The sequence below is a fragment of the Callithrix jacchus genome, chromosome 6 (assembly GCF_049354715.1).
Source record: "Callithrix jacchus isolate 240 chromosome 6, calJac240_pri, whole genome shotgun sequence".
In the NCBI taxonomy this organism is placed as follows: domain Eukaryota; kingdom Metazoa; phylum Chordata; class Mammalia; order Primates; family Cebidae; genus Callithrix; species Callithrix jacchus.
Window position 1 is genome coordinate 56,115,196 of NC_133507.1, and position 23,906 is coordinate 56,139,101.

The 23,906-nt window shown below is 42.1% G+C and overlaps 1 protein-coding gene and 1 long non-coding RNA gene across 7 annotated transcripts; one reads left to right on the plus strand and one right to left on the minus strand.

Annotated features, from left to right (window-relative positions):
• Window positions 1–615: 615 nt before the first annotated feature.
• On the minus strand, window positions 616–14,552 carry CDCA7 (cell division cycle associated 7). 6 transcript variants are annotated; one of them, XM_002749330.6, is made up of 10 exons: window positions 14,412–14,552; window positions 10,911–11,033; window positions 10,257–10,493; window positions 6,085–6,321; window positions 5,248–5,325; window positions 4,155–4,352; window positions 3,547–3,687; window positions 2,706–2,855; window positions 2,199–2,335; window positions 616–1,878 (listed from the first exon to the last, which is right to left on the minus strand). In XM_002749330.6, exons 1-10 carry the CDS (start codon window positions 14,430–14,432, stop codon window positions 1,848–1,850), a joined length of 1,353 nt encoding a protein of 450 aa, XP_002749376.1. In that variant the 5' UTR covers window positions 14,433–14,552; the 3' UTR covers window positions 616–1,847. The 6 variants fall into 6 exon arrangements, with proteins under 6 accessions (XP_002749376.1, XP_078185235.1, XP_003733212.1 ...); XM_078329109.1 differs by having other exon boundaries at window positions 2,648–2,855; XM_003733164.6 differs by lacking the exon at window positions 10,257–10,493.
• A 1,580-nt stretch (window positions 14,553–16,132) lies between these two features.
• LOC144576796 (uncharacterized) lies at window positions 16,133–22,993 on the plus strand. Its single transcript, XR_013519322.1, has 2 exons — window positions 16,133–16,270; window positions 22,819–22,993. It is a non-coding gene; the product is annotated as an uncharacterized LOC144576796 (long non-coding RNA).
• The last annotated feature ends 913 nt before the right edge of the window (window positions 22,994–23,906 follow it).

Below are 23,906 nucleotides of genomic sequence, written 5' to 3' on the forward strand. Positions count from 1 at the left end.
GTAAGCCGAGATGGCGCCGCTGCACTCTAGCCTGGGCAACAACAGCAAGACTCTGCCTCAAAAAAAGAAAAAAAAGAATTGGACAGCCAGTGTGGTGGTGGCTCTTGTCTGTAATCTTAGCACTTTGGGAAGCCTCGGCAGTCAGATCACTTGAGCCGAGGAGTTTGAAACCATTCTGAGCAACGTAGCAAGACCTGTCGCTACAATAAATAAAGAATTGGGCTATGAGAGCTTTTACACCATGGCTTTTTTGTTTTTTGATTCTCACAGTCCTGCAACAAGCCTCAAGGCACAACATGCATTTAATATATATTTGAATGGTTGATAAAAGTAAGCCAGGTATTGCAAAGCACATAATAAAGGAAAAGAAAACACTACAAAACTTCATGGGCACATATTGTTTTCTATCAGCCCATTTTTGTAATCACAGGCATTACTCCTGTCACCCAGTGAGGTCCTTTCAAACGAGCTGACCTTAGACTTTCAGGAACTTCAGTCAAAAAGGAGACCTTTTTTTTTTTTTTTTTAGAAAAGTTAGAAATAGTCTTTTATTTAAATATGAGAAAAAAATTAGAATTAAGTACAGTAAGATTATTTTTTTTAAAAGCAGACAAGTTAGGATAAACATTTTATTATCAAAATAAACACTTTTGTATAAAAGCATTACAGATCAACAGCTGTATTTACACTTATCGATTCAAGGTCCAATCATGTATCAAACACTGAATGGGTCAGCAATGGTTTACACATGCAAGTAAATCGGACACACAAACCCTTAGATTCCTCCTCTACCAAATAACTTGATTAATGTAAAGAGGTGGGGGAAACCTGCCCAGAAACTAGACTGGCGGAGATGTCAGGTTAACAAACTGCTGAAAGTTACATCTCCAAAAAGGCACTTCTCATTCTTAAAAAAGTGCTTAAAATCTAAACTTGAACCCTGCGCCTAGGTTTATAAATTTTCAAGAAACTGTAAAGAACCACAGACTAGTTTTTAATATCAAGTTTCCAAGCAAAATTGTCCAAGAATTTATTTGCAGTACCTTACATGTGAACTGAAATAAACTTGGCAAACTACAATCATACTAAAGTTTTATACCGAAAATTCAAATTGGCCTACTCATAATTTCCAGATAGCTTTTCTATCACAATTTTAAGTACTACTTGCCCACCAACCTTTGAATCATGATCGCGTAAGCTAGACGCACCACTTACCCTTCGGGCACAAGAAATTAGCAGAAATTAAGTCTCAGCTGTGACAACAACTTGTAACATAAGCACAATAGATGGGTTTGAGAGGCATCTGAAGTAATGTACTCCAATCTGCAGTAATCACCTAATTTCTCCACATGGTTTTAAGACTTTTGTGCCTTGATTCTATTAAAAATTTCAACTAGTATGAATGCGAAATCATACTTGTTTTTATGTAAACAAGTGAGAAGGCTGTTCTCTGAAATTCTCTAGTTAGTTAATACTATTACTGTGTTTCTAAGTGCTTAGCTTTTATGAGGGCTATTTCAACACCAAGTAAATAAAATATGCTTTCATAAAACTATACTTTAAAAGAAATTACAAAACTAAGTGGCTAGAGAGGACCACTGGAAATAGAAGGGGATGCTATGAGGTGGGGGTTGGGAGCAGAGAAGAAACTGCAGGAAGGTAAAGTGTAACTAGTAATATACCTTCCGTGATGCTCCAGAAACACATCTACTGAGATTACCTTGATTGGAGTTTCTTATAAAACAGGCTGATCATCAAGATCCTTGACTTGGGTTTCAGTGAAAAAATTGGAAACTTTAACAAGAAAGATTTGAGAAGCAGAAGGCAGGCCGTGAATTTTCCAGATATTATGCTTGCATTTCAAATTCCTGTTTCAGACTGAAAGAGAAAAGGAAACATGTCAGGACATAGTTTTCAACCAAATAATTCTGTTTTGAAAGCCTAATTCATTTTTAATAGCATTTTTATTGAGTTATAACTTAACTATGGTCAAGTGTATGCATCTTCAAGTATATAATCTGTTTTACATACACACCTATCCCCGCCAGGTTACCACCACCCAAGTGAAGACAGAAAATGTTCCTAGCACCTCCTGTCCCCGCCCCTTTCCAGTCAGTCTCCATCCTGCCAAAGATAACCACTCATTCTGACATCTGTCATCTTTTCAGATGTGGAAAACAGAAAAAAATGCCCATTACCTTTTCAAGTAGGCATGCACATTCCCAAAGCCATGATATTTGGCTAAATACACAAGAACCCCAGTTGCACACCGTCCATCTCGCTGCCGGCAGAAACTGCAGTTGCAGATTCCTCGACAAGGCGGGCAATGCCAGTTCTGAAGGGGGATTGTCAAACAGCACAATTAACTTAAACCTTACCTCCCAGACCGACTTATCTACATCACATTTAACCCCTTTTTTATGGTTAAAACTTTATAATATGATTAATATGCATTAGTTATGCCTAATGCTTCCTTCTAGGGTGTTACAAGCAGCTACCAGGGATAAATGGAGCCGCAGCTTCCTAGGGACAATTCAGACCTAAGTGGAAGCAGCTCATGCCTATGTAGCACTATCACTCTGAATTAATTTCTGTTCTGAATTAACAGCACCCCATAACAAAAAAGGCTCCACCCCTTCGCCGATACCTTTTTCTGGCCTCATCACAGTTTGTGGCTGATCTTCAAGTCCACAGGACCAACCTACCGGATCCAGCAGAGCATCCCTGACCTCTTCACCATAACGGTTTCGAAGGCAGGGGCCACAGAATTGTCCTCGAACACCGCAGCAGTCTGGGTTTCTGCAGTTTGTTTTGGTATCAATAGTCTTCTGACGGCATTGATGACAAGTAGAGCCCTACAAATAAGCAATTAAGAAAAAAAAAACAAAAAGCCCACTGTTTTTTAACAGAGAAAATGGCATATTTACAGAATGTCCCTCTTCGTACTACAGTCTGACATTTTGTCTTTGAATCTCTGCATACACATGTACATGCCAGGGTACGAAAAATGACGCAGCCAGGTGCAGTGGTTCACACCTGTAATCCCAGCATTTCGGGAGGCTGAGGAGGGTGAATTGACTGAGCCCAGGAGTTCGAGACCAGCCTGGGCAATATGGGGAAACCCTATCTCCACTAAAAATACAAAAACTAGCCTGGCATGGTAGAACAACTTTTCTTCGAGAAATGATCTCATTAAAAAATAACCTACCCAAATCCATTTTTATCTTCGGTGCACCACCACACCCCAGCACCTATCTATGTATATACACATAATAGACATGCAATAAATATATGTTGAACGAGTTGATTTCTAAATTAGGAGAGAAGATTTGCCATGACTACAGATTTACTAAGCAGATAATTCCACTGTGAAAGAGGGCTGAATCCCAGAGATACTGTAAAACTTTTCCTTCCTTATGTGAAAAAAAACATATAGACACACATTTCACATGCTAAACCCTTTAGAACCTGGGCAACACTTAGGGACAGAAGCTCTCTTCCTCTCACAGATGTTTATATTCTCAGGTGTTGTTTAGAGGCTCTCACCAGTGAACGGTTATATATCTTCTCTCGAGAGCTGCTGCAGATGTTCTCCAAATCTTCCTCTGTGATTTCTTCCACTGGGCGAATTATATGTGGAAGGGTCAGGGATGACCTGCAGCGACGACTTCTGGGCATGTCATCTTCCTGCATTACAAGGAATATGAAACACAGAGCTTCAAAACTGAAAAACTGATTCAAACAGATTCAAAACCAAAAAACAGAGATTCAAACATGAAACAGAGATTCAAAACTGGCTCTCCCCAGCTCTCAATCTCAGATACATGACTTGTAATTTCTTCACACAAAATTCAACTTGGAAATCTCTCCTAGAGCTTATGGTAGGGGAACAAGCCATATGCTTACTGTAGCAGTAACTGGACATTTTGGAAATGATGCCTACAACTAAGAAGAGATGAAGAAACCCCAATTCTTGCCTGCTAATAAAATTACCAAGTAAGCTTATGTGATGTTTACAATTCTGAACAGTTAAAGAAAAACACCGAACTATGGATCGCCTGGTGTGGAGGATGTGTGTGAACCTGTGCTGTGTATGATGCCAGGCCTACAGAAGATGAGAATCAGAAAAGCAAGTACCAATGCAGTGAACTCACATTCACATAGCTGTCCATGGTCTTCCTCTTTCTCACCAACATGTACTTATCCTCTTCCTCCTCCTCCTCCTCCATGGGTAGGGTGTCAACAGACCCAAGGATCCGGGACCTTGACCTGGTAAGAGGACGAGCTCTCCGTTCAGGGTTTCTCCTGGACGCAACACCTGGGAATGTACGCCTTCGAGGTCTCCTCGATTGCTAAGCAAAGAAGCACGCATAATGGAATCTATTTATTCCACAGTAAAGAGAAGTGGTACTTTGGGGAACCCATACCTTCTTCTGAAGGATGTTTTAAGTCAAGAAAGCTCTGTTTTTTCATTTTCTTTCTCCTTTGCATAATGCATGGCAAAATGAGCCTAAAACCTATATGGTCATCTTAGTTTTGCTTTTGTAATACCAAGCCCAGTTTCTTTAAACTTGAGAGAGGAGCTATTTACTCTTTTACTTAATGAAGATGTAAGAAATGATCTTCTGTTCTTAAAAAACGCAAACTTTTCACTGATGCCTCTTGGCCCTGTAGAAACACACTCAGTTTCTACATCGCACAACAGAGGGATATCTGTATGGTTTCCCTCTTCCCTTCTTTCTTATCCTCAGGGGGAAGGCAGGAAAAATAAGTCTTTCCTATCACAGCAGACGCACCAAATCCTCAGGTTGTACCAGCTTAATTCCTCAGAATGCAGTCATATATGACACCAGGCTATGACTTAATAAGAAATTGCGGTTTTATTTTCATTCTCCAATTTTAAAAACATCTATTGCACATTTACCATGTAGGAGGAATGTGCTCACGCTGGAGAACAGGAAGAAGTTTTCAAGCTTCATTACCTGCCCTTGAGGGACTTAGTCTAGCTGAGAAGGAAAGACATAACCAATCGAAAGGATTTAGTGCCATAGCAGCATAGCAAGGGGAGACCAAACTGCCTAGGATTCAAGGAGGATCATCCAGAAATCTGTCAAGGGGTTTCCTCTAGGTCCCCTTCGTTTGTCTAGAAGACCACAGAAATTTAAAAATTAGATTTCTTAATACAACACAAATCTACCTGAGGTGTGCCCAAAACACTACTGTATATAAACAAGGACTGGTACTTACTGAGTTGGAGCCTGGGAGGGAATGTCTTCCAGGGAATGAGCCAGGGAAGCTTTCTAATTCAGACATGAGTTTTGCAAGCTAAAAAGGGAGGAAATTAAACTGATATCATTGGCTTAGAGTACCTGCTGAAAATGACCAACTAACTTGTGGAAAACACTCAAGCACATTTCGCGGTTTTTTATTTGATAGCAAGTTGACACACTCAAAGTTTCTGATTTCCCTGTACACTTAACTAGGCCTTTAACAGACTGAAAAAACGTAGTTCAGGGAAAGAAACACATTTTGAGGCACACATTAAAGACCTCACAGGTAAGCCCAGGAGAAAGAAAATGGGGTACTTTCTATATATTCAGGATGAAGTAGCTGCTAACAGGTTTACAGAAGCCAGAACAAAGAACACTTAATTAATTTGTAACATGTCTTGTGATGTACCTTACATTTGAAAAATCGCATTTTGAGAAACACATCGTACATTCTTTGAGGGTTATCATGCCCTGTGACCTTGCAGCTGGTCAGCAAGAAAAACAGGAGTCTTGAGATGCCTGGGAAGTTGGCTGAGAATGCGGGGAGAATAGATAAGGTAGGTTTTACAAGGAGCTAATCAATTTTAAGCAGAGCTGGAGGTTATGTTTTATATTAAACAACACAGCACAATTTATTACATTGTCATTACAAATTATAAGGTTTTGTTTTTACTATTATTCCCTTCTTCAAACAAAAATAACCTTTTATTTGTGTAACAGAAAAAAAATAACTGTTTTTGTGTGACGGAACAGATTTAAGTAATGAGTCCCTTAGAGGGGAAAGATTAGTTCTAACACAAAGTCAGATACCTACCATTGCTTTATTTTGCTTTATATTTAAAGCCCTTTTCTCCAAAAAATTCATCCCACTTTCATCTTCTGAATCGGAGTCGGAATCAGTCACAGAATTCTCGGAGGACTGTGGGAGCTCTGCTTTTTTGTTGGTTGCTCCTCTGGTACTTCGAGCTGGAAACTTCATCGCCACCCTGAGAGGTCCAGAGTGCCTGCACTGGCTGCGGGTCCTACAGCCTTCCCGAACTGACTGTAGCCTCTAATGACAACAATTGAGTCATTAGGACTTGATCAGCAGACAAGCTCCATCAGTATGACTACAAAGTTCCTTTTGAACAAGACACTTGTATGAAAGGAACTTTAACTGAACATTGACACCTCTGGGTAACAAAATCAAAAACCACAAAGAGTATAACAATCAACAGAGTGCAGTTTAACTCCATGTCGCCTATCTGGACCACACTGTTATAAGCTATTTTCACCGTCCCTAGGACTGTGGTTCTGAGCCATTTTTTTTAAATGTTAAAATTCCTACCAACTGCTTTTCATTTCTTTAAAAACAGATCTTTATGTATTTTAAGAGAATTCTTACAAAAGCAAATGTATTCTCCTGGCTGGGCACAATGGCTCACATATGTGATCCCCACATTTTGGGAGGCTAAGGCAGGTGAATCACTTGAGCCCAGGAGTTTTACAACCAATCTGGGCAACATGGTAAAACCTAATCTCTGCCCAAAGGAAAAAAAAATTAGTCGAGCATGGTGGTACATGCCTGTGGTCCCAACTACTTGGGAGGCCGAGGTGGGAGGATGGCTTGAATCCACGTGGCAGAGGCTCAGTCAGCTATGTTTGTGCCACTGTACTCCACCTGGGTGACAGAGTCAGACCCTGTCTTGAAAAAAATGTGTTCCCCTATAAATATGGCTTCAATGTTTATGGCAATATTAAACTATATTAACACATCTCAATTCTCTACTTAAAAAAAAAATAAAAAATATGTAAGATTTATCATTTTAACCATTTCTAAGTTCAATGGCATTAAAAACATGCACATTGTTGTACAGCCATCACCACCATCCATCTCCAGAATGTTTTCACCTTCTCCACCTAAAACACCACCCACACCCATTAAACAGTAATTCCCCATTCCCTCAGCCCCTGGCAACCGTCATCCTATTTTCTGTCTATAAATTTGACTTCTCTAATTTACTTTTAGAAGCTCAAGATAAAAAAATTTGCAGATTCCAAAAGTAATATAGGTTTTCATCATTAAAAATTTATCAAAATTAGCCATAGAGTAATGTAAATCAAAATCATAATGAGGGTCCAGGCATGGTGGCTTATGCCTGTAATCCTAGCACTTTGGGAGGCTGAGGCAGGGGGATCACCTAAGGTCAGGAGTTTGAGACCAGCCTGGCCAAAATGGTGAAACCCCGTCTCTACTAAAAATACAAAAATTAGCTGGGCATGGTGGCACATGCCTGTAATCCCAGCTACTTGGGAGGCTGAGGCAGAAGAATTGTTTGTACCCAGGAGGCAGACATTGCAGTGAGCTGAGATCACGCCACTGCACTCCAGCCTGGGCTACAGAGCAAGACTCAGTCTCAAAAATTAACAAACAAAAAAAAATCACAGTGAAATACCACTTCATAGTAGAGCCAAAAAGCAAAAGGAGGCTGGGTATGCTGGCTCACACCTGAAATCCCAGTACTTTGGGAGGCCGAGATGGGCAGATCATCTGAGGTCAGGAGTTCAAGCCCAGCCTGGCCAACATGGCAGAACCCCATCTCTACTAAAAATATAAAAAATTAGCCGAGTGTGGTAGCATGTGTCTGTAGTCTCAGCTGCTCGGGAGGCTGAGGCCCAAGACTCACTTGCACCCAGGAGGCGGAGGTTCCAGTGAGCTGAGACGGTGCCTCTGCCTCAAAAAAAAAAACAGTATTAGCAAAAATTTGGAGAAATTGTAACCCTTAAATGCTGTTGTTGGTAGGAATGTAAACTGGTGTAGCCGCTTTGGAAAACAGTCTTATTTCTCAAAAGGTTAAGCAATTACTACATGACCCACAATTCCACTCCTATATATACACCCAAGAGTATATGTCTACATAAAAACTTGTACATGAATGTTCACAGTAACATTATTCATAGTAGCCCCAAAAGTGCAAACAATCTACTTATCCATCAACTGATGAATGGGTAAATCAAATGTAGTTGATTCACACAAAAGAATATTCTGCAATAAAAATTAAGAACTAAGGCTGGGCACGGTGGCTCAAGCCTGTAATCCCAGCACTTTGGGAGGCCGAGGCGGGTAGATCACGAGGTCAAGAGTTCGAGACCATCCTGGTCAACATGTGATGGCCCCGTCTCTACTGAAAGTACAAAAAATTAGCTGGGCATAGTGGCGCATGCCTGTAAACCCAGCTACTCAGGAGGCTGAAGCAGGAGAATTGCCTGAACCCAGGAGGTGGAGGTTGCGGTGAGCCGAGATTACGCCATCCATTGCACTCCAGCCTGGGCAACAAGAGCAAAACTCCATCTCAAAAAAAAAAAAAAACTAACACATGCCACAACATAAACCTTGAGATCATTAATGCTAAGTGAAAGAAGCCAGTCACAAAAGACCACATATCATATGATTCCATTTTTATGAAATATCCATAACAGGCTAATCTATTACGACAGAAAGCAGACTGATGGCTGCCAGGAGCTGGGGGTGCTGGGAAAGAATAGGGAATGACTGTTAATGGGTAGAGTCATTTTCTGGAGTGATAAAAATATTTCAAAATTGACTGTGGTAATGGTTGCAGGTTAAATAAGAAAAAAAAGAGGAAAAAACTATCACCCATGTAGTCCCAGAATGTCACCCATAAAGACCCAGTTTTGACATTAAAATATTTCTCAAAGCCAGCAACGTGGCTCACGGCTGTAAACCCAGCACTTTTGGAGGCCAAGACAGAAGGACTGCTTGGGCCCAGGAGTTTGAGACCAGCCTGAGCAACAAAGTGAGCCCACATCTCTGCAAAAATTTTTAAAAAGTAGCCAGGCATGGTGATACACAGTAGTCCTAGCTACTGGGGAAGCTAAGAAGGCAGAATAGCTTAAACCCAAGAGGTGGAAGCTGCAGTGAGCCATGATCGCAACAGTGTACTCCAGCCTGGGTGACAGAGCAAGACCCTGTCTCCAAAAGTCTTAAATGCCCACAAACATTTTTTAGTACTTTTAGTGTCCATGGATTGAGAGACTATAAAACAACAAAAACCCTTCATGAGTTCCAAATGAATTGGCATTTTATTAATCACGACAATATCTTCAAAGAACTGAAATGCTGACCAGAAATTATTCAGGCTATTGACGTTTGTGTCACATCCCAATCTGCAGACTGGCCGGCCCCCCTGCAACAAACTCCAATATGATTTGGACCAGTATCACGAGTGATAAAAAAACTCCTTGGCCAGGCACTGCCACTTGTATCAATGTTACTCAAGCCGTGGTCCTCAGGCAATGGATCCATGTCAGACCAGTGAGGTGAAGAGCATGCACTTGGTTATCAGTGAATGCATTGCTTCCTTTGTCAAGAAAGTGTTTGGAACAAGAGAATGTCTGCAGAATTAAACAATATGCTCAGAAAGAGTGGGACCGAGGCACAGCATAACAGTGGCAGCAGTGGTTAAAGGAAGGTAGCGTGCATAGGAAAAGCCAACCAAGGAGCAAAAGTAGAAGCTGGAAGGGTCCTCAATGTCATTATCTGCACTGGAGCTCCTGTACCTACGTTATCACAGGTTTTCAAGATGCAGCCACAGATCTACTATGGGACCAACATTTATCAAAGGCCTCCTCTATGACAGGCATTTGGCTGGGCAGATGAACTTCAATACAAATGTAGATAATATTTAGGACTAGTGTGCTTCCCGATAAGGCTGGATTTTTGCGGTCACGAAAATCTGGAGATTGGCCAGTTTTATCTTACCAGTTTCCAAATTTTCAGAGCCTACAAAATATTCATGATTTACAAGTCCGACTACATTAGTAAACACTGCTTTAAGACATGAAGAAAATACTCAAAATTTTGAAAAGGTCAGCAAAGTCTGCTGGCATGACTAAAATCAAAATCATAAGAAATTTTTTTTTTTTTAAATGTCATGCCTCTAAATATATCTTACTTCTTGAAACTGGTGAAATCCTCAAACTCACCATTCCATCTTGTATCTCACTCTCTGAGAAACCGCAAAATGATTCATCGTCAGAGTCGGCATGAAAAATACTGGCCAGTTCGTTAGTGACATCTGGCCTTGGTTTCTGTAAAAATCCACAATGGTCTAATACATCTTGCACCTCACTTTCTGAAAAGCCGCAGAAAGATTCATTATCAGAGTCCTCATAAAAAACATTTGCCAGTTCTTCACTGATATCTGACCTGAATTTAGGTTTCTGTAAAATAAATATATAAATGTGGTTGTGCATTTTTTTTCTTTTTCAAGAACCAATTTTCCATAAACCGTGCAGAGAGCAAATCACATTTACAAGTGCACTACAAGAGAACAGCTTTTGTTACAAAGAAAAATGGTTCAGAGGTTTACAAATGATTTCTGAGTTGTTATGGCAAATCATCATGCATGTTAGGTTAGGCGACATTTCAAAAGGATAGAATAAGTAGCTAATCTACCTCCAACAATTACTACCTAGAACCACAGCAAAAAGTGAAATGAAATTATAGTGCATACTGTATTTTCATAACGGCTGTATAGAAATGTAGGCAAAAGCAAGCAGTTTTAATCATGCACAAAGCATCTGGGGGCATTTTGAGCACTGCAGACTCAATTCTGTTTATTCTCAGGCAGCACTTACCGTGTTTGCAAAATTATCAGAAGCAAAGCTGTCACAACTGTCATCAGAGGATGATGAGGTTTCCATGGAAATCAACTTCACATATCTGAATTTCTTTAAGTTCTTTACTCTGAGATCTTTCTGCTGCAAATGGAAATATCAATCCTATTAAGTGTGATGCTTACTTTATTTAACTAAAGACATCATTTTTTAGTTTCGTAGGTCCAAACAGCACAGAGTAGATATGTTCATTTATTGTACCCTACATAGAAAAGGAAGATTGTCAACTGCTACAAAAAATTGTTTCTTTCTTTCTTTTTTTGGTAAGAAGCAGGATCTCACTCTGTCATCCAGGCTAAAGTACAGTGGTGAGATCATGGCTTACTGCAATCTGAAACTCCTGAGCTCAAGCAAGCCTCCTGCCTCAGCCTCCTGAGTAGCCAGGACTACATGTGCCACCATGCCAAGCTAACTTATTTTATTTTTTTGTAGAGATGGGATCTTGCTATGTTGCCAGTTCATTAGTGTCCCAAACTCCTGGGCTCAAATGATCTTCCCACCTCAGCCTCCCAAAGTGCTTGGATTACAGGAATAAGCCACTCTACTTGGACCCCAAAATCTTCAAAACCAAGTCAAATTCTAAGAAGGGATCCCTTTGCAGGAAAATTTTGAAGACATTTATCAATTTATTCAAACATCTGTAGAGCTACCTCTCAACCCATCTTTATGAGCACCTAATCTTTAGCTCTAAGCATTATACGGAGCTCCACAGGAGCTTTTAATGCTAAACTCCTAAAATCCAATCTGTTTTTTTTTTTAATTAAACTGTACTTCTAAAAGGGCATTTCAAAAGTACAAAATGGCAGAATGATTTTTCTCCCTCAGCCAAAATCAAGCTAATGAGGTATTTTTATGTAAGCTTTAGGCTATGTACTGTGATGCTAATTTCACAAACTACAAAAACTGGGCAGGACCTCTACTTCAAGATGGCAGGCTTCCAAGCACGCCCCATTCCAATCAAGAGGGCTATAGTGATTTCCACACAAGTCCTTACAAAAAATACATCAAACCCTTCAACAAATGGTACAAGGAGCCAAGTTAAAGGTCAAACAGCACTCCAAATGCAGGTGGGATACCTGATTCCATTTTAGCACTCTATTACTCCAGGCTGTCATTCAGCTCTTTCTGCTGTCCCTTTGCTATTCAAGACTTAAGTTCTTTAAAATTCTTTTATAAGGTGTAAATTACTTATATAGAAATGCTTCCTTCATTCATAAATACTAACAGTTTGGCACTGCTCTCAGAAAATGCAATTGGCATTTATCCTGTGTAAAAAGGATAGAGGTTTGTTATTTCTTAATATTTAACGAGATTTCTTAAGTGTTGCATTAGGTCCTGTGTTTTTATCTCCTTAAATGGGACCATGGAATAGCAGAAGTGATTCCTTATACTGAAAACTTTGAAAGGGCAGGCTCTGCTATAGATTCTACAAAATATGCTAAGATGTGAGATGTCAGGTAACCAGAACATTCTTGCCTTCCTTCTCTGCCTAACATTAGGCATTTCAGTCTCTTGCAAATAAAGTTATTTTCATGATGATCGCACCCCCAACATTCCTAAACCCTTAAGTAAACACCATTCAATCATCTTAGGAAGTTTTTGCCTTTTGCCCTTTTAACAAGGCAGGGCAATGTGGTAATAGTTAGAGCTATTAAATATAAAGGTTAGGTGGGAGTGGGGGTGGCTCACACCTGTAATCCCAGCGCTTTGGGAAGCCAAGGCGGGAGGATCATTTGAGCCCACGACTCCGACACCAGCTTGGGGAACATGGTGAAACCCCGTCTGCACTAAAAATACAAAAATCAGCCGGATGTGGCGGTGCACACATATAGTCCCAGCTACTTAGGACGCTGAGGTGGGAAGATCTGTTGAGCCCAGTAGGATGCAGTGAGCCGTGACTGTGCCACTGCACTGCAGCCTGGGACACAATGAATGTTGGGAGCTGAAAAGGATCTCCGATCCCATTTCCGAGGAAGAAATTCAAGGCCCCAGGAAGTTGTAATAGACTTCAAGATCACAGGGGCAGGAAGGCGGGGGAACTCAAGTCTGCAATCTGCTTAATCGGCAGTGTTCTTTGCATTACTGCAGGAATTGCCACCATTTATCCATCAATCTACTTTCAAGCAGAGGCCTCAGACAGCCTCAAAGATGGCAATATATTGGAAGCTGTCTGAGAAATATATGCTGAGTTTCAACAGGTCAGAACAAGCCGAGTTATTTACCAGGCAAATATATCTTTGGAGGAAAAGCCAAAAAAAAAAAAAGCAAGGCAAATAGTCAAGACTAACTTCTTTGGCAGGTAAGCAATAACTAATACCATTTATAGTAGGCGTTTTTCGTGCCATGTACTATATTAACGCTTTCATGTCAGGTTTAATACTTTGCAGCAAAGGTTCTATCGTTATTCTCACATAGCCAATGAGGAAACAGGCTCAGGAAGGCGAAATGGATTATTCAAGTCCCATGGTTGCTCAAATTTGAACCCAGGCAGGTCGGTTCCAAGACCAGCTACACATGGTTTTCCTCATCCTGAAAGCCCATGCCCACCTCCACTGGGGCGGTGAGCCAGCTCTGAAACCACGCCCCATCACACCCACACCCGCCACCAGTCCTCTTCACACGTGGGTCCCTAACCTCTGCAATTTATTTTAAACGCGTTATTCTCTTCCGTTTCACCCAACCCCCACGCTTGTACCCTCTCCAGGAGCCCGAACCTACGTTCCGGCTTCCGTAAGAGCAAAAAGTAACGTTCCATTCAGAGCAACCTCCTGCAGCCAACAGTAAGGTTGGGGGGTGGGGGTGGAGGAAGTGGGAAACAAGCAAATGGTAGGCAAACGGTTTGGCCCACCCAGCCCTTTAACTGCACTTAACCACCGCCCGGCCTACGGTCGCTTCCCCCAGCGTGCGCAACCCAAGTTCTAGAAGACCGGTTCCCAAGACCTTAAAACTCAAACGCGCTGGCCCTCCGCGGTCAGAAGCGCACGAGGCTCTGGCCCGGCAGGGGAGCTCGCCCAAGGGCCACCCACCGAGCGCGGGTGTAGACGCGGCGAGCCACGCACTGGCTCCCAGCTGTGTGCGGGGGAAAGGGTTGGGCGGCTGCGGGACAAACTCCCAGAGGGCAGGCAGGCCGCTCTCCCCGATGGACACAATCCGGACCTGCCAGCCCTCCTGGCCTCTGTCGGGCGCACATGTCTAGGGCTTTCCAAAGCGGCCAGCCATCCTGCACACGACTCAAGTCTCCAAGGTCCGCACTTAGGGTGCGCACGCCGCGCAGGACCGTCCCCATGGCCCTCAGTTATCCCAGGTGCACGAAATCTGGGGCTTGCTCAAGCGGGCAACGCCCAGTCAGGCCACCAGTTGATAGGCAGCGCTAGGCTGCTGAGTTGGAGAGGGTCTGCCCGCAGCCGAATGCGTCCAGCACCCACCGCTCCCGCCCCTCGGGTTCGCCCGCCCAGCCCTCACCGGCACGCGGCTAGCGTCCATGCTGGCGGCTGGTGCCCAGGCCCGTACTTGGAGCTGGGAGAGCGAAGCAGTTGCGCGCTCAGCGGTCCCACAGCAGGAGGAGCAGCAGCCGCGCGGCCGGCAGGCGGGGCACGCCGACCCGGGCCCGGAGGGGCGGGGCTCGGGCAGTCTTTCCCGCGTTGGGACGCAGGTCCTGCAAGCTGTGGTAACGGCCAGACCAGGCGCAAGACTCGATGGCTCCCTGGAAAAAACAAGACCCCACTATATATTCTGACCTCAAAGGATAGCCTTGACCACTCCTAAAATCCGTTTTGAGAAAGCGGCACTTTAGGGGCTACAAGGACCACTCTCCTTATGCAGCTGCGCGGTCCTGAGCGAGTGGCGCGAAAATGGTTCGTATTGCCTTGGGGATAGCTGGCTGATTTGCATGAATTCTCGAGGTGGTAGAGGAAAAGTGAAGACTGGTGGGTAATGGGGAGCAGCGCGAGGGTGGCGCCGGTCACGCTGCATGACATTTAGCGCTTTCCTTGCTGTGTGCGGCTTACAAGATTTAAAAAATCCTAGAATCCAGCACGAACTCCACCCTTCATAATCTAATTCGCCGCCCCTCGATGTAGTACCTCTTATCTGGGAACCACACCATTATCTGAAGCAATAAAATGAGTTAAATCCTGATCTTTCTTTCCCAAAAGGACAGAAGCCGACTTGTTTACACAAGGCTTGTGGTTTTCAAAGTAGAAAAGTCGCAGCAGCTTGATAAAGACATCTATAGTACAGTTAACCGTTAACGATTATCTGTTAGGGTTAGAAACTAAAGATTCAACAATTACGGCTTGACGATCTTTTCTGTCTTCAGAATTGAGAACTACCAAGAGTCAGTGCGAATGAGAAATACTTTTCATTGCCCTTTTAATCAAACTTGGCATTACAACGAAATAATGAAATAAAGTGAGGCTTTTTGTGTGTATGATGAGCAAAAAACTTGCTTCTAGAAGAAAAAGTAAATTGAGTTTCTTTAGAAGACACTAATTATCCTCTTAATATTTAAAACAAGTTCTCGAAATGAAAACATTCGCATTTCCCCCCTCCTTTCAAAACTTTGGGGAATAATTCCTTTGCAGTAAGAGAGCGCATGGACACACTGACACACTGTGTTTCTCTCTGGGTGTAATGAATACAAAAACTGTGAACAAATAAATAATGCCTAGGACAATGGATTGGAAGGAGTCTTTCAGCCTTTTTTTTTTTTTATGGTGAAAAGATATACATATATTTAGAATTAGCCAGCTGGACTTTTAGATGATCCCAATTTTGTTGGCAACATCCAAAGCATCGTAATCAGGAGCCAGTCGAACCTATGCCTTCTTCCCTCCATCAGGCCGAATCAGGGTGTTGACCTTGGCCACATCAATGCCATAGATCTTCTTCACAGCCTGTTTGATCTGGTGCTTGTTGGCTTTAACATCCACAATGAACACAAGTCTGTTGTTGTCTTCTATCTTCTTCATGGCAGACTCAGTGGTCAGTGGAAACTTGATGATCGCATAGTGGTCAAGTTTGTTTCTCCCGGGGGCGCTCTTCCGAGGATATTTGGGCTGCCTCCGGAGTCGCAGTGTCTTGGGCCGCCGGAAGGTGGGTGACGTGCGGATCTTCTTTTTTTTTGTGGCTGTGGACACCTTTCAACACTGCCTTCTTGACCTTTACAGCCTTCGCTTTGGCTTCGGCTTTAGGAGGGACAGGAGCGTCCTTCTTCGCTTTCGGCACCATCTTGTGAAAAGGGTCCTCAGCCTTTCTTAAACATGCCTGCCAGGTGATCACTCCGCCACTGTGCAAGGGACAAAGAGCTCAAGGTCTAAAAGGTGGGTGCCAGAAGGAGAGGCTATTGGTGGGTGGTGGTGAAATTACAGATTTACAGGGCCCTCAGTAAGTATTTGTTGAATGAATAAACATTTGGAAATACAATTTTGTGTCACTAAAGCTAAATATATGAGAATTTGGAATTGCCAGATGCGTGAAGTAGGGGAAAATGAAGTCACTTTGCCTGTGAAATGTTCTGATAGGGAAATTTTTAGTCCTCCTGGGGGCACAAGAAAATAATTTGGCCGGGTTTATCGTCTTTTTAGTAATCAGGAAAAAGAAAATTAAAACAAGTGTTACTGGAGGGGGGCACGGTTCAGATCCAAGAGAGGATTCTTGGATCTTGACAAGAATTCAGGGTGAGTCTGTAAAGTGAAAAAGCAAGTTTATTAAGAAAGTAAAGGAATAAAAGAATGGCTGCACCATAGACAGAGCAGCCAGAGGGCTGCTGGTTGCCTATGTTTATGGTTATTTCTTGATTATATGCTAAACAAGGGGTGGATTATTCATTCCTCCCCTTTTTAGAACACACAGGGTAACTTCCTTGTAACCTGTCTCGGCCATGATGGGAGTGTAGCAGTGAAGATGACCAGAGGTCACTCTCCTCACCATCTTGGTTTTGGCTAGCTTCTTTACTGCAGCCTGTTTTATCAGCAAGGTCTGTATGACCTGTGTCGTGTGCTGACCTCCTACCTCATCCTGTGACATAGAATGCCTTAACCTCCTGGGAATGCAGCCCAGCAGGTCTCAAACCTTATTTTACACAGCCCCTATTCAAGATGGAGTTGCTTTGGTTCAAATGCCTCCAACGCAGGACATACAGTTTCACTCAGACTGGCAAAACTTAAAGGGCCTGAAAAGACCAGATGTTGTTAAGAATATGGGAAACTCCCACAATCATGTGAGTAGTGTAAATTTTTGACTTTGCAGAGCAATTTGGGAATAGAGGCATACCTCATTTTATTGCACTATGCTTAAAATTGAAGGTTTGTGGCAACCCTATGTAGAGAAAACCTATTCGTGCCAATTTTCCAATAGTGCATACTTATTTAGTGTCTCTGTGTCACGTTCTGATAATTCTTGCAATATTTAACCTTTTTCATCATTTTTATATCTATAATGGTAAACTGCGATCAGTGATCTTTTCTGTAACTACTGTAGTAGATTTAGGGAGTCACAAACTGCACCCATATAAGACAGAAGACTTCATCAATAAATGTTGTATGTGTTTTGACTGCTCCACTGACCAGCCATGCTGTCTCTCTATCTCTGCTTATGCCCCCCTATTCACTGAGATAGAAAAATATTGAAATTAGACCAGTTAGTAACTCTACAATGGCTAAGTATTGAAGTGAAAGGAAGAGTCACATATCTCTCACTTTAAATCAAAAGCTAGAAATGATTATGCTTAGTGAGGAAGGCATGTCAAAAGCTGAGAGAAGAAGAAAGCTAGACCTCTTGTGCCAAACAGCCAAGTTGTGAATGCAAAAGGTAAGTTCCTGAAGGAAATTAAAAGTGCTACCCCAGTGAACACAAATGATAAGAAAGCAAAACAGCTTTCTTGCTGATATGGAGAAAGTTTAAGTGATCTGGAGAGAAGATCAAACCAGCCACAGCATCCCTTAAACTAAAACCTAATCCACAGTAAGGCCCTAACTCTCCTCAATTCTGTGAAGGCTGACAGAGGTGAGGAAACTGCAGAAAAAAAGTTGAAAGCTAGCGGAGGTTGATTCACGAGGTTTAAGGGAAAAGCCATCGCTATAACAAAAGTGCAAGGTGAAGTAGCAAATTATTCAGCAGATCTAGCTAAGATAATTGATGAAGGTGGCTACACTAAACAAAAGATATCCAAAGTAGACAAAACAGCTTTCTGTTGGAAGAAGATGCCATCCAGGACTGTCATGGCTAGAGAAGTCAATGCCTGGCTTTAAGGCTTCAAAGAACAAGCCGATTCTCTTGTTGGGAATGAATGCAGCTGGTAACCTTAATTGAAGCCAATGCACATTTACCATTCCAAATTCTAGAGCCCTTAAGAATTATGTGACCTCTACTCTGCCTGTGTTCTATAAACAGAACAACAAAACCTGAATGACAGCACATCTGCTTATAGCATACTTTCCTGAATATTTTAAGCCTACAGTTGAGACCTGCTCGGAAAAAGATTCATTTCAAAATATTACTGCTCATTGATAGTGCCCCTGTTCACCCGAGAGCTCTGATGGAGATATACAAGGAGACTGATGAATGTTTTCATGCTTGCTAACATAGCATCCATTCTGCGGTCCGTGGATCAGGGAGTAATTTTGACTTTGAAGTCTTATTATTTAAGAAACACATCTCATAAGTCTGCCATAGAGAGTCATTCCTCTGATGGATCTGAACAGAGTTCATTGAAAACCTTCTGAAAATGATTCATCATCCTAGATACTATTAAGAAAGTTGTGATTCAAGGAGTTTACATTCTAGTAGGATAGCAGAAGTAAACCAAAACAATAAAAAATAGTTTCAGGTGTGCTAACTTCTGCAAAGAAAAATAAAAGCAATTTGAAAGCTAAAAACAGAACAAGGGAATGGAAAATGAAAGAGGTGCAAATTTAAATAAAAGAAACAGGAAAGGCTTCTCTGAGGAGGTCATACCTGAAGAGGACATGAACAAAGTCAAGAAGGAAGCTACAGGAAGAAGAGGAAAGTGCTGGTTTCAGCCACAGTGCACAGCTGGCCCAAAGGCTGTAAGGCAGTGCACAGCAAGGCATACCACAGAGAGCCAGGCAAAGAGGGAGAGAGCCCAGATCATGTGGGACCTTCCTGGCCATGGGAAGAACTTTGGATTTATTCCAGATATGATAGGAAGTCATTCAAGAATTCTGAGGAAAGGAAAGACTCAGTCCGACCCCATGGACTGTGTGGGTCCTAAACAGAAGGAGAGCCAAGAGTGAAAGCTGGGATACCTATGGGCTCCTGGAGAAGAAAATGATGGCTTGGACTGGGATAGTTGTGGGGTCAGATGAAGTCAGAATTAAGATATGTTATTATTATAAAAGTTAGGGCCAGGCACAGTGGCTCACACCTGTAATCCCAACACTTTGGGAGGCCGAGGTGGGCAGATCACTAGGTCAAGAGATCCAGACCATCCTGGCCAACATGGTGAAAACTCGTCTCTACTAAAAATACAAAAATTAGCTGGGCATGGTGGTGCACACCTGTAGTCCCAGCTACTCAGGAGTCACTTGAATCCGGGAGGCAGAGGTTGCAGTGAGCCAAGATCAAGCCACTGCACTCCAGCCTGGGCGACAGAGCAAGACTCAATCTCAAAAAAAAGTTTGAGGGAAAGATACTCTGTCTCAAAAAAAAAAAAAAAAAAAAGCTGGGCCAGATGTAGTGGTTCATGCCTGTAATCCCAGCACTTTGGGAGGCCAAGGTGGGTGGATCACAAGGTCAGGAGTTCGAGACCAGCCTGGCCAATATGGTGAAACCCCATCTCTACTAAAAATAGGAAAAAAAATAGCCAGATGTGGTGGCACATGCCTGTAGTTCCAGCTACTTAGGACGCTGAGGCAGGAGATCACTTGAACCCAGGAGGCGGAGGTTGCTGTGAACTGAGATCGCGCCACTGCACTCCAGCCTGGGCGACAGAGCAAGACTCAATCTCAAAAAAAAGTTAGAGCTAACTGGAGTTGAGCGATGGATGCTTCATTCATGTTAGCATTATGTATCATAATAAAACATTGCAGTTAACATGCCCCTCAGAAGGGAAATAGATACATGAACAGTGGTATATTTGTACAATGGAATCTGAACAGTAGTTCAAGTGAATGGCATAGCTTACTGGCATCCTTATAGAGAAATCTTAACAATGTTCAATGAAAAAGCAAACAGCAAAAGTGTCTGCAAAGTGTACCCCTTATGCAAATTTTAGAAACAAAACATACCTAAGTTGTGAGAGCATAAAAGCATAGACAAGCAGGATAGGACAGAAGTTAACTGAAGGTGGAAAAGATGGAGGAACGAGGCAAGAGTGGAGACTTTGATTCTATTATTAATGCTTTCTTCTTTTCTTTTTCTTTTTTTATTTTTAAAGGCTGGGTCTGGCTATGTTGCCCAGGCTGGAGTGCAGTGGTGGGAACATAGCACATTATAGCCTCCAACTCCTGGCCTCAAGTGATCCTCCCACTTCAGCCTCCCACATAGCCGGGACTGTCGGTGCATACCACTGCACCCAGCATTAAATTAATGCTGTTAAATTTACTTTAGTCTAAAGCCACCTCCTTACATATTTTAAGTTCAGTCTAAAGGTGTCTCCATACATAATGAACTGTAACCCAACTGGATGTGTCAGACTAAACTACTCTTGTGCCAGCCACCAAGTTTTGGCTAATCTAGGGTGATTAGCCCTAATCCAGCTGTTCAAGTCATGTTCAAATAAGGCAAACCCTGAGCTGTGACCAATCCAGCTGTTTATGTAATTCACTTCTGTTTTCTGTACCTCACTTTTCTTTTTCTGTCCATAAATCTTTTTCCACCATGCAGCTGCTCTGGAGCCAGGCACTGTGGTTCAGAGGATGCCTGATTTGCAAATCGTTCTTTGCTCCATTAAACTGCTAACTTTACTTTGTCTAAGATCTTTAACAGTGTTTTCTTGAAAAATAAAAACCATGAGAAGCCAATATGGCAAACTGTTAAATGTGGCAAATGCCAGTGATTAGTACATGCTTGTCTTTTACATGTTTACTTTCTGTGCCTTTTTTTTTTTTTTTTGGTATCTGAAACATTTAATAATTTAAAAATATTTAAGTTTTGGAGAGTATTGTTCGGCCGATCAGTATCAATATATTTGTCATGTTAAATATGCAGTTCCTTTATAGTATCCTATAAATAGGAATACAAGTTTGTCTTGCAATTTTAGGTGACTTATAAAGGTTTTAAGTCACCGTATTAATCACACACTGGTAAATATTTTCATTTTCAATGAAAGACACAATGAATAAGCATAGAAAATCAGTGTGCAAGGAAAGATGAGGGCACAGGCCACAGCAACAAGTAAAAGGAAATGACATTTCATAAGCACATACTTTGTACCGTTATACAGACAGTATCTGGTATGAGGGCTGTTAATACGACAGGTAATCAGTAAATACTTATTATTTTATTATTATTATTTTTATAATTTAATTTTTTTTTCAGCTCCAGGGTAAATGTCCAGGATGTGCGGGTTTGTTACACAGGAAAACCTGTGCCATGGGTGGTTTGCTGCACCTAGCAACCCATCACCTAAGTATTAAGCCTAGCATGCATTAGCTATTTTTCCTGATACTCTCCCTTCCCCATCCCCCACCCCCACAACAGGCCCCAGTGAGTGTTGTTCCCCTCCCTGTGTCCGTGTGTTCTCATGTTCAACCCTCACTTATGAGTGAGAACATGCGGTGCTTGGTTTTTTCCTGAGTTAGTTTTCTGAGAATGATGGCTTCCAGTCCATCCATGTCCCTGCAAAGGACATGATCTTGTTCCTTTTTTGTGGCTACATATATATGTATAAGTATTATTAATACTTATTACCAACTAAAATGGTTATAGGTGGAATTGTATTTAACTTTTACATTTTTTCTTTTTTGAGACAGGGTCTCACTCTCACCCAGGCTGGAGTGCAGTGGCATGATCATGGCTCACTGGTAGCTGGGACCACAGGTGGGGGCCACCACATCTGGCTAACTTTTGTATTATTTGTAGAGACGGGGGTTTTGTCATGTTGCTCAGACTGGTCTCGAACTCCTAAGATCAAGCAATCTGCCTGCCTTGGCCTCTCAAAGGCTGGGATTACAAGCATGAGCCACTGTCCCCAGCCCTGCAATTTTAAATCTTCAAAATACTCTATAATATCAATCTCTTGTTAAAGAGCTTTGAATTCCCTGGGCCACTACATACTTTAAGAATTCCGTGTTTCCCTATACCTTTTATTCTCCTTGCACAAAGAATTCTGTTTCCTATTATTAAGATTGAAACTTGACCCTGAGCTTCAGAGCACTCGGCACTTGCATAATAATGTAAGCTGAAGTTAAACTTTAACTCAGAATTATTGGTTTTAGGACAAAGAATGCAACTGCTAATAGCATGTACCAGTTTTAGATGAGATTTTGAAACAATACTAATGTTTCAACATGCTGCTCTCAGTCCCAGGCATCCATCTCTCAGGCTGTGTAACATGAACCGCAACACCCCTGTAAACCAGAGACCTTCAATAGACCAGATACCCCTGGAGACAAAGGGCTGGAGGGATTTCACTGTGTTTGTGGATATAGACAGGTTGCAATCTGTCAGGTCACAAATCTCTGTTTTAAATAACCCCTAATTACAGATTTACCTCTCCAGTGCATGCTTTCAGGATGCATAAAGGCTATATACCTAAAAGGCCTAAAGTTATGCTTCAGTTGTCAAAAGCCGCTCTGTGGGAGGGCCCAGCCGGTTCCCACCCTGGCTGTTTGGTTCACAAATGCCGGTTCTCTAAACCATGCTAGTATGTTTGTTTTTCATTGTGTGTCAACATTGTTTTACACAGATCTGTTTGCTGACATCTGACACCTGATGAGAAAAAGGAATATGGAAAACGAATGCAAATCTGACCATTTTTGGCAAGAAGAAATATTTGTTTTTTTAATGGATTATCATTGTCTATTATGAAATATATTAACTGCTAGTGTTAAAACATCATTAAACACTTTGCTCGAGGGAAAGTCAAGCTTTGATTATTGAATCAGTCAGTTTCAACACTATGGAAGTTGAATTACAGCCAAAACCGAACTCGGCTTACTTCTTAACATTCACAATCTCCCTGTCACTTGTTCACCCTTCCATAATCTTTTTTTCCATTGGCGAAGTTTTTGTCTATTTTTATGTACAAATTTTTCGTTTTTTAAAAAATTTGATCGCCGGGGGCGGTGGCTCACGCCTGTAATTTCAGCACTTTGGGAGGCCGAGGCGGGTGGATCACTAGGTCAAGCGATCGAGACCATCCTGGTCAACATGGTGAAACCCCGTCTCTACCAAAAATACAAAAAATTAGCTGGGCATGGTGGCGCGTGCCTGTAATCCCAGCTACTCAGGAGGCTGAGGCAGGAGAATTGCCTGAACCCAGGAGGCGGAGGTTGCCGGTGAGCTGAGATCGCGCCATTGCGCTCCAGCCTGGCTAACCAGTGAAACTCCGTCTCAAAAAAAAATTTGATCACTTTTCTCTCTGGAAACACCAAAAAAGGTGTTAAAAGTCTCTGTTCATTGCATAGGCAACTTATTCTAAATTGTCCTAGTTATGAATTATGTAATTCATTTATTTCTTCTTCAGATCTGTTCCTTTTAAGCAACTCTTTGGAAAGAGAATTGCTGCAGAGAGAAGAACTTTATTAACTAAAAGGAGACTTAGGGCTTATCTGTAGATTGTTTAATTTCTGAAGTAAACCAATGCCAGATATTGGTAGGGGGTCCCAGAGAACAGACCAATCTGCACATTGTCCTATTAACCTAGAATTCAAAACTAGTCCCCCAGCAGGCCTCAAAAGTTAAACACAGCGCCCGACCCAGTGGCTCATGCCTGTAATCCCAACAGTTTGGGAGACTGAGGTGGGTGGATCACCTGAGGTCAAGAGTCCAAGA

Excerpts from the sequence above, each read along its gene's own strand:
- CDCA7 (XM_078329109.1), bottom strand. The coding sequence starts at position 14,432 with ATGGACGCTAGCCGCGTGCCG. Across the intron at positions 11,034-14,411 it reads TGGACGCTAGCCGCGTGCCG|CAGAAAGATCTCAGAGTAAA; the intron begins GTGAGGGCTGGG and ends TTCCATTTGCAG. Across the intron at positions 6,322-10,256 it reads GTGAGATACAAGATGGAATG|AGGCTACAGTCAGTTCGGGA; the intron begins GTGAGTTTGAGG and ends TGTTGTCATTAG.